Genomic DNA, 15,907 nt, shown 5'->3' with positions numbered 1-15,907 from the left:
TCGCATGAAGCAACGACAACAAATAAATAAAGATTGATATTTACTTCTTTACTATTATCATTTTACCAAAGATAGGTTTTGTTTTTTGTTTCACTTCCAGGAAGGAATATAAAAGAACCTAACAGTCCTTAGCCTGATTCTGTCAACTCAAGATTTTAATCTAAAATTCTATTGTATGTTGTGTACACACTGTATATGCTGAATCAACTGATCCTGTTAATTATCAGGCTAACAATGTAAGGAAATAGTATACACACACAGTCCCATACTCTATTGTGCTACATTTAAGAACATGTACTGGAACATTCTATGACCCTAAACAACCAACGACATTTCACACTATATCTCTATAACCACACTTTATGGTATCACAAGTTGATCAATGATCATGGCCCTATTTAGCCAAGAAAACTTTTATACAGCTACAATACTGTATGTGTATGAATTGTACAGACCTATTTAGTGAAGGTTTTGTACCATAATTGTAAAACATTTCCCTGGGGAAGGAGACATGATAGTCCGTTGGCCTACATAGCCATATCACCAACCATTGCAAGGTCATTATATGGCATTTTTATTCAGTTTCAATTGTCACTACCACAATTCTGCAGACAGCTATATATAATTATTGATAAATTCCTTATGAATAGGATGTCAACAAGGACAAAGGACCAGATATATACAATATGAATGTTGCCCTCCCTAAAGCCTTGTCATACCTTAACAGGTACTTCACTGGGTAGTGGCTTGACATGCATTTCCTGTTCTATAGACTAAACAAATAAATTGTTGGATGCAAATCTTTTTTCTTTGCACCAGAGCTTGACATAAAGTTTGAACTGAACTCTTTTAGAATATTATCGGTATATATACAGGACAAAATATCAATGGATATAGGCCTGTTTACATTTGGGCCTCTATACAATCAATGTTATCTGAACTGTTTTGTAGTAGTGCCAAAATAAGTCTGTGTCTGAATATGCAGATGGCAATTTAATTCAATAATAACTTCATGTAGTGTGTAGGGGACCATTCTTTATGCAATACCCTTTTTGACAAAGTGAAAATCAATCTATACAAGCAATCAATATTTTCTGCAAAAGTAATTCTACAATCTAAACCAATTCTCTAAAGATTATTACCCTAAATCATTAGATAAGAAGCTTTCTCACTTTGCTCTCAAAGGATTTTCCCCAAGATATCTCTCAATGTGTAAACCTTTGAACCTTCCAATAAATTATGAAAACTGGACATTCAAACGACTTTCAGAAGACCTTCAATAGACAATACTTTATATCTGTATCATAATAATTGTTTGATCTTCCAGAAACTTTAACACATATAAAGTTTTGTTTACTTCATCAGACTGTTTGATCTAGGACATACTTTCAAACATCCTAAACTGATTGAAATGTGTTTACTTACACAACAAATCAATTCAGACAACTACAATTCTCCATCATTTTAAAACTTAAATTTATCTTTGATATAGGTCAAAGGTAAAGATAAAAATGCAGGTCACTCACCTACATGTACTTTTAAATGCAGGTTAAAGTGACCTATTTTTGATACATGGCACACCATGTGACCAAGGCAAAGAGAGAAGGAATAATGGACACAATAGGTACCTGTAATCCCCTCCTCCATCTGATATCAGTGGGGCTAGGTTATATGTAGTACAATGTATGTTGTACATTGGAAGAACTTTGCTCAAATTCCGTGTTTGAACCCACCTGGTAATTGGATTTACTACCCCCAGGGTCTGCTGAGGGTTTTTTCTCCCATACTTGACAGGGTTATCCTGCAGTTGCTAGGGAAAAGATAACCAGGGTAGGGAAAAGACAGCTCACACATGCTAGACAGTGACGTCATCAATACATGCGGCCACCATTTTTACGCAAAGCGACGTTCATATCAACTGAATTTTCACCATTTCTCGTTAAAGTATGGGAGAAAAAGAATCTTGTATGGGCCTGTCAGGTGGACAGGGATATCTCAACCCTCGTGAAAGATTTTGATCATCAACCCTCGGCCAGCCTTGGGTTGACCAGTCGAAATCTTTCACACGGGTTGAGATATCCTTGTCCATCTGACAGGCCCATGCAAGATTCTATTAATCTTATTAAGTGACTCCTAGGGAGGAATGTGTCTTTCCTTAAATACACAAAATATGAAAAAGAACTTATTTGTTGAAAATATTATGTTTTCTACTCCAGCCTTTGAGAACAACATTTTTAATGATGTCAGAATACATCAAACATCATGTAATGTCACAATTTTAGGCTCTCTTACCCAGGCCTATGTGCAATAAATTGCACTACACAGGAAGTTATCAGAGAATCAACATAACATTTATAATTACCTGTAGTTGTTTATCCTTGTCTTTGTTGGACTCTATGACCTTGAATAACTCCTCACAGGTAATTGGAACTATCCCCTTATTGGGGCCATATCCGATCATTGAGTAACTTTTCCCTGACCCTGTTTGGCCATAAGCAAACAGGGCAGCATTGTAGCCCTGCCATGCATTATCCAGTACACCTTTTCCAAGGTCACTAAACACTCGCCACTGTCAAAATAAAGACACACAAAATAACCATGGCAATCGTAGTAAAGGAGACTTGCTCAAACTCTTGTGTAATTTTTAGACTTGTTTGTTGGTTTTTCCAAAAAGACTATCTCCCCTATAAGTTGAAATCTTTCAAATACTTGGACATTGTTAAAGTAATAATCCTAATTTTACCTGCAAGTCTTACGTAAAAGAGACAGGGAAACAATCTTGATATGAAATTGTATGTAACAACAAGACATTGATTTTTTCTGAATAAATCAATAACATATGTTAACAGAAGCAGTTTTTACTGGATTATCTTTTCAGACCAAAATTGTCAAATCTCTCCATCCAGACTTTGTAACTTTCTCACCTGGTCAGCGTACTGGTCAGATTGGGGTTTGTAAACTCCATCTGTATCTTCTGTAAAGCCGTCATGTGACCAGTAGGACTGATCAAATGAGAATGTTTTTTCTTGACCAGAATTAGGATCTGTTATTGTCGTAGAGTTCCCATTCATAGAAATCACACAACTCGATCCAGCATTTCGTTCTCTCTGCAAAATAAGGAAGAATCATTAATTTAATAAATCCTCTACAGGTATGTACGGGTAATTAAAAGATAGTTAAAGCAATATAAAAACAACTTATGGACAATATAGCACCAAAGCTGGTTCACAAACTAGTTCAACATTATATAGAAATATTAGGAGAACACCATTATGTGGACACAATTACTGTCAACCAACTAATTTTCATGCATGATTTACTACAGCATATTTCAAGGGCAATAAGTATTAGCAAAAATGATTCAACCACAAGTACAATAGATCACTTATCTGTAATCACGGAAAAAAAACCTGCCTGACAATATCTTTGGACATGAAAACAAGAAAATGAAGTTGCTGCGAGAATAAGATGGTTTAGTAATTGCCGTAAGTAGAAATTCACTTAAAGCATTAACTGTATTTTCAACAAGTTCTAATAATACAACAATCTCTTTGACAAACCAGAAAATTCTGTCTTAGTTGACGCTTATATTAATGCATTCAAATGTTTATTATCATCCATCTTTTACTGTTTTGGCATTGATTTGATCGTGACTTGTCGGGTGGATTAAGATCGATCTGGCAAACTTTGACCAATCAATGTGTCATTTCTGGACCTAGGAATAGATTCATTTGAGAATTCCCTGTGGGGAGAGCCTGATACAAGTATAGATAATGCATGTCTTTATCAACAGCTATTGATTTTGGTCATTGTTGATAATAATGTAATAAACAATCTACGGCATGATCATTGCTAGGTATGCTTAATAGAGGTAAATTTATATATCATATGGACAGATGATTCTAAACAAAATATTGAAATATACATCTAACTATTTCAAGATAAAACTATGTATCTATATATAATGAAATGCTTTTTTAAATACAATAATTTATCTAAATCAAGATCTAAATTTCTGAATATCTTTTCTATTAGAGATGAGTTAAGCTGACCATGCTATGATGATGGCTGCCATGTACAGGTGTGCTGAGTCTGTCCCACCTGATTAACCTCTGGTGAATCACAATACAATTTCCTTATCAGTCCAGACCTATACATCCACAGAGCTTCCAATTCAATACTTGTAATCAAATAATCTAAGGCAAACAATTTGTTTATATTTCTTGTTTGCATGACTTAATTCTCCAATAACTATAATTCACGTTAGCTCTAAAGGTGCCAATACATCATCAAACCTAAGCTTTAGTACTTCTAAATTAATCAAAATCAGTGTATACTGATAATCTAAAAAGATAGAAAAATCTGTTCAAGATGCACTCAGATCCTTAAATGATGTACTGTAACATACTTTATATGACTTAGTGTGAAGGCGAGACGAAAGTGTTTGTGTACCTGACATATATAAACTTCCTGGTGTCATAAGGCCATTGTTAGCTGATAGCCACTACACATGACCCAGGACCTGCTAAGTGGTCCTCTTGTACCACACAAGTGTTGACTTTAGCCCCTCGATCACCAGCTAATTATTCCTGTATATTTAGAGAGCTGTTGAGATCATTAAATTACCAATCTTGTGATGATAAGGCAGCTAGCTGGTGCTGAATGTTCAGTTACACTTCCTTCAATCTTTTGTTACCCAATTATAACAGATCATGTGCAGCATCATACAATTTTCAAGCAGATACAGTAAATATAAGGGTTCTGACATGTAACGTATGTCATGAAGGGGAAAGTGAACTCACTGTTCAGTTGGATTGAAAAGAGGGCAGAGGCAGTGAAAGTTTGTCAGTTGGATTGAAAAGAGGACAGGAACAGCGACCGCAGGACAGTTGGACTGAGAAGAGGGCAGGGGCAGGTACAGCTGGTCGGTTGGATTGAGAAGAGGGCAGGGGCAGTTAGTACAGCAGGTCAGAGCAGTGGGTACAGGTCAGTTGGATTGAGAAGAGTGCAGGGGCAGTTAGTACAGCAGGTCAGAGCAGAAGGGACAGGCTAGTTGGGTTGAGAAGAGGCAGGGCAGTTAGTACAGAGGTCAGGGCAGAGACAGCTGGTCAGTTGGATTGAGAAGAGGCAGGAGCAGTGATGACAGGTCAGTTGGATTGAGAAGAGTGGCAGGGGCAGTTACAGTAGGTCAGTTGGATTGAGAAGAGGGCAGGGCAGTGATGACAGCTGGTCAGTTGGATTGAGAAGAGCACAGGAGCAGTGATGACAGGTCAGTTGGATTGAGAAGAGTGCAGGGGCAGTTACAGTAGGTCAGTTGGATTGAGAAGAGGGCAGGGGCAGTGACAGCTGGTCATTTGGGTTGAGAAGAGGGCAGGGGCAGTTAGTACAGCAGGTCAGAGCAGAAGGGACAGGCTAGTTGGATTGAGAAGAGGGCAGGGGCAGTTACAGTAGGTCAGTTGGATTGAGAAGAGGGCAGGGGCAGTGACAGCTGGTCAGTTGGATTGAGAAGAGCACAGGAGCAGTGATGACAGGTCAGCTGGATTGAGAAGAGGCAGGAGCAGGGAGGACAGGTCAGCTGAATTGAGAAGAGGACAGGAGCAGTAACAGCTGGTCAGTTGGATTTACAAGAGGGCAGGGGCAGTAAGTACAGCAGGTTAGAGCAGTGATGACAGGTCAGCTGGATTGAGAAGAGGCAGGAGCAGTGAGGACAGGTCAGCTGGATTGAGAAGAGGACAGTGCAGTGAGGGCAGTTTCACTGGGGGATGGTTGGTTGGTTGTTTAGACTTAACATTCTAATAACAGATCATTTTAGGATGGCCTCTCCTGTATGTAATGGGTTGGAAAGCTGTAGTTTGTGTATGTCGTATTGTCTCCATGAAATAGTGGGACTCGTGCCTTTTTATAGTGCCATCCTACTGAAGTATGCTGTCAAAGTCACTGACAGGGACAGGTAGTAACATATCAACCACAAGTCAATTATAGACAGGGGGTTGCAGTAAACCAATAGATATCCAGGTAATTTGATTAATAGTGATGTAAGAACAAACTTTTAAAAAAAGACAACTGTCTGTGTCTGCAGAGACATAAAGAGATTTTAAAGACAATTTTATGTGTTTCTAGATGTCAAGAATTTCACAAATCCTTTCTCTAATGCTTGGTTGAGGAGACACATAACATACCTAAGCAATCACATAAGGCATTTAAATGTTACCTGGGGAAAAAGATATATTTCTGCATAAAACAGATTATATAGCATTTGACCTCTAACATCTTACATATCATTACCAGGGTATCTTTTAATGAAACATAAAATTGTGGTAAATGACAAAGAGCAGGTATTTTATCAGTTGCAAACAAATATCACCATATGTTAATCAATATTCAGGACAATTGCTAGTCGAAATGACATTATGGTATTTCTTCTGTATCTTTGAATTTTTGTTTTAATACTGAAATGGGACTTGGAAAGAGGCAATCGTAGACTTACACAGCTAGAATGTTCGTAAGACATAAATATTTCATATAATAAATATCAAAGATGGAACAAAAGGGGAAAGGACAAATGCAATTGGTAACAATTGTAAAACAAGATTTCCTGAACATTATTTGTCCCTTATAATAATCGCTAAAAATCTCAATACATCACACACTTTGACTTAAATGATACAACTGGGTTTTTTTTATTTATTTAGAAAAAATAAATGAATGTGAAGTGTTCATCGATCTCGAATACCTCATGTCTTGAAAACATGTTCATTACTCTATACTTAAAACTCCCCAGTCTCTAGTGGGAATTATTCAGCCTGTCTTAATTTGGGTTGAAATGTAATACCCTTTATAGATAAGAACGGGTATAAAACACATTCAATAGTGGTAAACCGATTCTAAATGCACCTGGTTGACCTTTTCTGCCATTCCATTATACAGTCTCTCTGGACCCGTCTACCAATAAAGGATACTGCAATACTCTACAGAGTAGCTTGGAAGTATTCCAACTCTTGTGTAAAATGTTGCAGCTATGTTTGTTTAGTATTGTGTTTTATATGCTGAAAGTATTTCTAGGCCATGTTACAGATTAGGTATATGTGTAGTTTGTGTAAAATCTTCAAGTAAATTGTCCTCCTATGTTGTTATGTCAAGATTACAAAGAGTATCTGGTAATAGACTGGTATGCGATTCTTTATTCTTCTGTTACAATGTACTGTATAATCGTTTGGAAAGTTTCATAATATCATCATGAGAATATGAATGGATTTTTCAATAAAACAAACCATAGCTTAAACTAATATTCTACACTACTCATTATCTTCATTTTAAAGCTATTTTTGGACTATAAACAAGTTTAATCACCTCTCTGATTAAATCTACAAAAATGAGATTGATTTAAGATTTCATTAAACAAGTCTCTTAACAAGGGCTGTTGGAGAACAGCAAAGCTCGCCTATTCAGAAGAAGTTGATGTTCAAGTATTTACTATTTAAACATGGAAATATGACAAATTAACAGACTCAAACACCCCCTAAAGGGCCCCAAATTGGTTGTATTATCACGTTCAGCATCCATACACATTAGGAAAATAAAATCATAAACATTTATGATGACTTATGCCTAAACAATTGACAAAATAGAAACTTGCTCAAAAACTTTAACATGGAAATATGACAAATTAACAGACTCAAAAAACCCTTAAACGGCCCCAAATTGGTTGTATTATCACGTTCAGCATCCATACACATTAGGAAAATAAAATCATAAACATTTATGATGACTTAAGCTTAAACAATTGACGAAACAGAAACTTGCTCAAAAACTTTAACGTGAAATGGGACGCCAACGCTGACGCCGACACCGACGCCGACGCCGGGGTGACAACATTAGCTCCCCCTATTCTTCGAATAGGCGAGCTAAAAATTATGTACATGTATTTGTAATTGTATCCAATGGTTTTATACCAATACAGTCATTATGTCATTATAGCTATACAATTAAATGATTAACTTTGCATTAACATTACATAAAACAAGTTAGCTCATGAAATTGGAATAGTATTCAAAGCAAGGATTGCAGTTTGTATAATCATATCCTTCTATTTCTCTTTGAAAATTACCCTCTCCCCCCCTCCCCCCTGCATTTACTTCAAGGTAAAATAAAATTGAGGCGGATGGATGCTTATAGGGATGGAAGCACTTATTGGGTCAAATATGGTAATTATTAGTAAACAAATAGAACAGAAATGAAATATAGCATTACTTCCTGGATAAATCAAGATTTCTCAAACCACCAAAACAACACTATTTAAACCCATTACTTGGTGGCCATTCACAAGTGACACTCGTGAACCTCCAGGTGATAAGTGTTCTTGTAATATTGACACGGGTTATATCAGGTTACAGCTCCATACCTATGTAGTATACACTAACCTCGTCCTATACAAAGGTGCTCAAACCTTATGGCTTAATTAATACTAATTTCACCCATCATATGATTTTGAACTAATTTTACCCATCGTATAATTTTATACAATTTCAACCATCTAAACAACTGTTTTTTGTGTAAAAGTCATCAAAGCTGATACTACATTTGACCAATATCACACATGTCGGCAGAATAAGGTCCTCATTTGATGTTATAGATTGTTCTTTTCCTTTTTGTTACAGTCAATGTTAATTTTCTATTTCCATTACCCTATCAGTGTAGTCTGATGGCACTCTGTAACACTGAGGTCACTACAGGCTGAATTTGTTGGATCTGACATTGAATTATTGGGGTCCCTTTCCCATACTGTTCAAGTCCAGGGTTTTCTCTAAGTTTTCTCAGTCCTTATAACTAGATCCTATAAAGGCTGTCACCCTGGGCAAATTTCAAGTTTATATGTATAAATCAATTGTTTCAGTTTTGTTACAAGTAAAATCATTTTTTAATGAACGGTATGATTTACTTTGTGTTTCTTCCAAGTTTCATTCATAACATGACACTTCATGAATATCAATTTTACAAAAATTTTAATTTTTTTTTTTTAGTTTTTTTAACTTTGAAGACAATAATTATAAGCTCTCACAGGGGGGGGGTATTCTTACCTACACAGGTGACTGAAAGTAATTCAAATATTTGGCAGAATTATCATCTTGCAAAAATCTTAATGAAACAGCCTGTGAATAAGGTCAATCAAGCATAAATAAGGTACATCAATGTAAAAGCTTTAAAATTCTTCAGTATGACACATGATAATTAAGCATACACAAGGTCTATCATTATTGAACTGTGACAAGGTATTTGAGGCATGCAGGCTTTTATTGATTTAAAGTCCAATGTCAAGTGGAAACTTGAATATTCTTTTCTTTTTAAAAACTTTCACAAAATCTCCAGTTTTTATCATTACAATATACATGTATTGTTTTGTATACATTATGCAGTGGACTTCAGTGGCCAAATGGTTAAGGCACTCTGATATATTACCACTAGCCTTCCACCTTTCGACTGTGAGTGTGGTCATTTGACTGGTAATGACTGTGGGTTAGTTTGTGTTTTTCTTCTAAATATACTTCTGTCCATCTCCAGAAACTTACATCCTAAATAACCCTAGCTGTTTATAGGATGATAAACAAAATAAACCTACAGTTTAGGTTTTAGTAAAGTCATGTACTACGGGGATCTAAATTAGTGATTATTTTGATAGTAAGCATATAATCCTTTATATCAATCTAGCTCATTATCATTAATAACTCAAACCCACCAGGCAATAATCACATTAATCACATGATCAATCCAGCAATGTTCTCAACTTTTAATTATCATGATTAACATGTATCATGTATTGTTCATATATATACATGTACAGGGGAAACTTACATCACATTACAGCTTCTTAACTTTGCCCAAATAGTAGAAAACTAATCTTGAAATCTTTCTTCATTGCCCAAATATGAGAAATTGCAGCCTTCTAACCTTGTCCAATCAGAGAGAACTCACATTGCAGCCTTCCTAACCTTGTCCAATCACAGGGAACTCACATTGCAGCCTTCTAACCCTGTCCAATCAGAGAGAACTCACATTGCAGCCTTCCTAACCTTGTCCAATCAGAGGGAACTCACATTGCAGCCTTCCTAACCTTGTCCAATCAGAGGGAACTCACATTGCAGCCTTCCTAACCTTGTCCAATCAGAGGGAACTCACATTGCAGCCTTCCTAACCTTGTCCAATCAGAGAGAACTCACATTGCAGCCTTCCTAACCTTGTCCAATCAGAGAGAACTCACATTGCAGCCTTCCTAACCTTGTCCAATCAGAGGGAACTCACATTGCAGCCTTCCTAACCTTGTCCAATCAGAGGAAACTCACATTGCAGCCTTCCTAACCTTGTCCAATCAGAGGGAACTCACATTGCAGCCTTCCTAACCTTGTCCAATCAGAGGGAACTCACATTGCAGCCTTCCTAACCTTGTCCAATCAGAGGGAACTCACATTGCAGCCTTCCTAACCTTGTCCAATCAGAGGGAACTCACATTGCAGCCTTCCTAACCTTGTCCAAACTGAGGAAAACTAGCATTGCATGCAGCCTTCTTCATCTTGCCTAAACACAGGAAAACTGGCATTGTAGCCTCCCAAACCTTGTCCAATGGAACAATTGAAAACCAATATTTCAGGCTTCCTAGCCATGTACAAATAAGGGAAAAACCACATTGCAGCCTTGCTAACTTTGTCCAAACAATGGAAAACTAGCGCTGGAGCCTTCCTAACCTTGTCCAAACAAGGGAACCTCAACATTGCAGCCTTCCTAACCTTGTCTAAACAAGGGGAAAACCCACATTGCAGCCTTGTTAACTTTGTCCAAACAGGCAATATCTGACATTGCAGCCTTCCTTACCTTGTCAAAATAGAGGAAAACTGATATTTCAAAATGAAATTTGCAGTCATTGGATTCTGGCTTGTTATGTGTGAGAAAATGACACTGAAGTCATTTTATCATTGCTGAAATAGGTAAAAACTAACTTACTGTACAGCCATTTCAGTATACTGTTAAGTCAAACCTGTCTATAAAGACCACTTGAGGGATAAAGGACAAAATTATTTTTATAGCTAAGTGTTTACACTGGTCAAACTGTGTTAAAATTGGTCATTTAGAGCCCCGATATTAAGAAGGGGGTCTTTATACAGAGGTGTTTGTTATGGCAGGTTTTTCTATACATTTACTTTAAGATGCTCCTGAATAGCTGGGTGTTGGCAGGGTAAACACCTTCTGCCTGCTGATGTATAGACTGAGAGATGATGAATAATTCAACTGATTGCATTTCGTGTCAGCCATTTCTTGGCAAATCAAATCTATTCTTCTAGTCACCATGATGCATTTTTAATAGGTAGAGACCTTCTCAACCATCTGCTTACTGTGTATAGTTATAGATAAGAGCAAGCCTGGAGAACAAGCTTTACTTTAAAATTTCAATATAGTGGATGCAATACAAATGTACAATACATTTATTCATCTGCAATATTTGTGGATCACTTTTTTGTTACTGAAATGGTACTATTCTACCAACAAAAAAACTGATCTTAAAGAAATGTAAATATAATTATGGGAATCCTATGTCATAAAAGTTACAATAATTCAATATTTCATAAATAATAGATTATTAGAACAAAGTCATAAAAACAGAGAAAATGATGTTATATTGATGTAGACTGAAACTGTAGGTTTCTCTATTTGATTTCTTATGAAAATTGTTGAATGGCTTACTCTGTGTAATAATTCAGTGTTTTAAACACACTGGGCACTTATTGGGTTGAATATGGTATTTACATATTTTTTTAAAAATATAGTTTGATTTCAAAGCCTTTGTCACAACCCCATTTTGTACAGAAATACAGATTTTACTATCCTGAAATTGAGGCACTCATACAAAGTTCAATTCCAGTACTGAACACCCCTTTCATGTGGTGAACAGGAAGATTGTGATCTCCTGACCAATGGTAACCTTTCCTTTATCTATACCCGAGGTAGTCACAACAGACTCAAGGCCTTTTAACTAGCCATATCACCTTTTAGGGGGTATTTTTTATTGACTATAAACAAAAGATAGGGTCTTATCACTTTTGTTCTTCTGTGTCATGCTGATCGCCATAAATAGCTATTGACCATAAAATCAATTGTTCACACATGAAAACATTCCTTTTACGACAGAAAAGCCTCGGTTAATAGTCAAGGAATGGGTACAACTATCATCATACCTGTAAGTTTGCAACTGCCAAAAGCAAATAAAGAAACTCAATCAATTATGGTACAGTTGGTTATGTAAACTCAAAGCTGGTGTGTTTATCGTTGGTAACAAAAACAGAAGTTTGTCAGTTTTTGTTTATTTCTCATTTGCAGTAAAAAACACTTCATATAAAGGAGGAACTTATCATGGATCCTTGAACACGTATACTACATATGTCTACTTTTCACATAGAATCACACTTTAAATTTTCTGTATGACATTTCATTTTTGTGATAAATTATTTCAAAATTCTAAGTAGTAATTTACAGAAGTACATGATGCATTATAATTGGCCTACATATATGTATAGTAGTCAAACCCCAAAAGATTTACTTAGTAACTGTAATGTCTTAATGATTTCAATAAATTAAACAAATGTAGCATTTTTATATTAATGGCTGTCTTTAGAAGTAATGCTTGAAGTAAGTTGTTTAAAGAAAGGAAAAGGGGACAATCAATGTCTGGACTACTGTTTGGACAATTTCACAGTCCAGTGGTACTAATTAATCACAAAGTTGTATATATGTACTTATACCTGTAACTCTAGAAAATTAAAGCCATTGGAGATTGAACCATTACTGAAAAGAAATCAGGTATTATGTACAGATATACCTTCCAGAGAAGTTTATTTTGGAGTATTGAATACCTACCTGGTCTGTTGATTGAAACATTACATAATCAGAAAATGACTTATACGGAATCACGCACTTGTTCAAGTTTCTCACCCTTATGCCACATAATACTGGTGCACATTCTTAACTTATTTCAATCACATAAGGTACATGTGCAAACTACTTGTCACTTCCGATGTCTGACATTTTCCATGGGAAACTAAGGATATATTCATTGGGAATAAATTACCTTGTAATTCGTTAGTTATATAGATATATGAATTCATTGTATTATATGTGTATATATATGAATACATTGTATAAAATCGAGGTAGATCTACCTAACATTTTTTAAGTACATTGTCTGTGCCAACTGTTAACGTATCTTACTGATTCTCATCTGTTTTGATTTCAACAATAGAATGTGGTAAGCACCGCTATTGTAGTATACCGTGTCATATATGTATACTCTGTTTAGACAGGTACAGTATCTCACATATAATATATAGACTTAGTGGTCACTAAATTCGCCTCTACGTGTGTATAGTCACGGACAAGAATTCTGAAAAATTTTCAGAACAATTATTATAAACAATACATAATTTACCTGATTGAATGGTCGTACACGGACGGCCACCTTCACGCTGTCTGAATTGGACGGCATCTTTTAGAATGAGTTGATCATTACAGAAATTGTAGAACACTTAAACCTTTCGCTTATTAATTCCTTGTTCTTTACTGTCACAAAAAATCCTCCATTTGTGTCATAATCTGAAAGAGAATCGGTCGTAATGTTAGTATCCATGTTTACTGCACCTCATGATCACAAGCTAGCGATCGAGTGTTAGCAGACGACGGTGTTTCACGGCTAGTACATACCTATCGCCACCCCGAACAATGCATGCAAATGAGACACGTGGTTCATGCGATTACCTGGAATGGCAGAGTACTGCCAGAAATGTTTTCCCAAAACATAATAAACATAATAATTACCACAGTTACAGATCGATGTGTCCTATACACAGCTGTGTATTGCTTTTCAGATATCAATTATTACCAATGAAAAATAAATAATAATAAAATGATCTGTAACCATTCTTTTTCATATAATTATACACACAGTTCTGTATGTACATTTACCTATTTTACAGATGCCAAACGGGAAAATCGTAAATAACTTACCATAGTAGGCCTAGTTCTTCCAACATAATTTTTTCTCGCATGTACGAATGCTTAGATCAAACGATGTACCATATAGATCGGCTTTAATTAGTACATGTACCTTTTTGAGAGAAACGTAAGGATTAATCTGTACAATTGAAAGAAATATTTCGAAGCGAATGTTCAAAGAAACTTCAGTGTCTCAGAAGATAGTAACGTACACGGGGACATGTAGTTTTACTCTGAATGACGCGGTACTTATATATATTTGGGGTGTGTTTGGGGGTCTATAAAACACTACATAAATTACTTGGTGGATCGCGCTATTGTTGTGGTATTAGGCGAGGTGGTGTGTCACTTTAAGTTATGGTAGGACGAATTAAATCCTCGTCAAATAATCGGGTATTAAGTAGGCCAGTCTTTATTTCCTAACCAACACATGTTTTTATTTACTTGCTAAAGCCGATCAAAGCGGTATCTAACAATACTTCATACAATATCACAAGCATAACTTGCTGTAAGCACCTGCGAATCCAAGGGCCATTACTGCTGTTTTCACCGGTGATGCAGTCCAGAAGTAAAATCTCGTGACGTCATTATATCTGTTCCTAATGCTAAAATATCTATCAGTGATATTATGTCATCACCATACTACGTCATATATAGTCCGCCAAACCTGCCTATATAAAGAGATTTTTTTTAGAATATATTAGGTAAATTAAATAAATAAAACAAAACATAACACACATATATAGGCAGGTTTAGCGGACAACGTCATATAATCCAAGTCGACCATGAAACCAAACTGGTACTCAACTCTTCATTGATTTCGCTTTGCTTGACCATCGTGATTTACCCAAATCTCTTCCATGCTGCCTCGGGTAAGAGTTCCTTTTGAACCCCCTCCTGTTTTTCCTGAAAATTCGTGGATAATGTAGTCTCATCATGTTCAGTTGATATGCAAAACATATTGCGGGAAAATATCGTAATTTTTTTTATTTTATTTTTTTTAATTTTTAACCCCAAAAAGACCAAGCCCCCATTTTTCTTGGTTCCCCTTAAAAAGAACCCATTTCAGACACTTCACTAAAGCGATAAAAAAACTTTTTGGAGGGGGGGGGTTCAAAAGGAACTCCCGAAATATAATATTTTCAGCTGTTTTCCCGAACGTTCAATGAAACCTTGTTATAGGCCTATTGCACAGATCTAAGTTATATGCACGCTTCCATGGAAACGTTATATTGCACGGTTCGAGATGTTATATTGCAAGGCTTTTGGAACACCTTGCCGATGTTGTCAAACCTCCGAGGAATCGTGCACAAAGGTAACGCCACAGGGACGGCACGAGTTAAACGTATATTATATATTAAGTCACATTGGTTAATACAATGTTCGTGCCAGGTCCCTGTGGTTCACGCTCACTTTCGCGCTATCTTTATATATCTCGGATAAAGCACGTCGTAGACGTTGCTCTCAGTTCTTGACAGTTGGTTTTATCAAGAAAAAGGACGAACACGACCAATGTATTGGAGTAAAAGGGTGCATACGGGTTTAATAATGTAAAAGAAGCCAGTGCGACATGAATAGTGGAGTTACACCTTGAAGAACGTGGGCTAGACGCCAATCTTCAATATGATTTGATGATTTCTCGTCCGGTGGTGGAGATTTTGATCTGAGGATTTTGTATTCATTAAAATCAACTGAAAAAAGTTATTAAAAGTGATTAATCGATTATGTAAAAAAAAAAAAATATTTCATGGGTTATTGTGCTCTAGTTCATAATATTTACCCCTCGATGATGGTAATCAACAAATGTTATATTGCACGAGGCCAATATAACATTTTTTGATTACCATTATCTCGGGTTAAATATAAACTAGAGCAC

The 15,907-nt window shown here is 36.1% G+C and overlaps 1 protein-coding gene across 4 annotated transcripts in view; it reads right to left on the bottom strand.

The window, feature by feature from the left end:
* LOC138318868 (kinesin-like protein KIF28P) overlaps window positions 1–13,741 on the bottom strand; it is a 62,395-nt gene extending 48,654 nt beyond the window's left edge. For all 4 annotated transcript variants that reach the window (XM_069261635.1, XM_069261637.1, XM_069261636.1 and 1 more), the window contains exons 1-3: window positions 13,469–13,741; window positions 2,925–3,107; window positions 2,363–2,569 (exon numbers count right to left, since the gene is read on the bottom strand). In XM_069261635.1, the coding sequence (XP_069117736.1) occupies window positions 2,363–2,569; window positions 2,925–3,107; window positions 13,469–13,525 (447 nt within the window). In that variant the 5' untranslated portion in view covers window positions 13,526–13,741. The remainder of the gene's footprint in view (window positions 1–2,362; window positions 2,570–2,924; window positions 3,108–13,468) is intronic.
* Window positions 13,742–15,907: the final 2,166 nt, after the last annotated feature.

This window comes from Argopecten irradians, chromosome 3 (assembly GCF_041381155.1).
Source record: "Argopecten irradians isolate NY chromosome 3, Ai_NY, whole genome shotgun sequence".
Lineage (NCBI taxonomy): Eukaryota > Metazoa > Mollusca > Bivalvia > Pectinida > Pectinidae > Argopecten > Argopecten irradians.
This window is presented reverse-complemented; position numbering and strand designations above follow the sequence as displayed.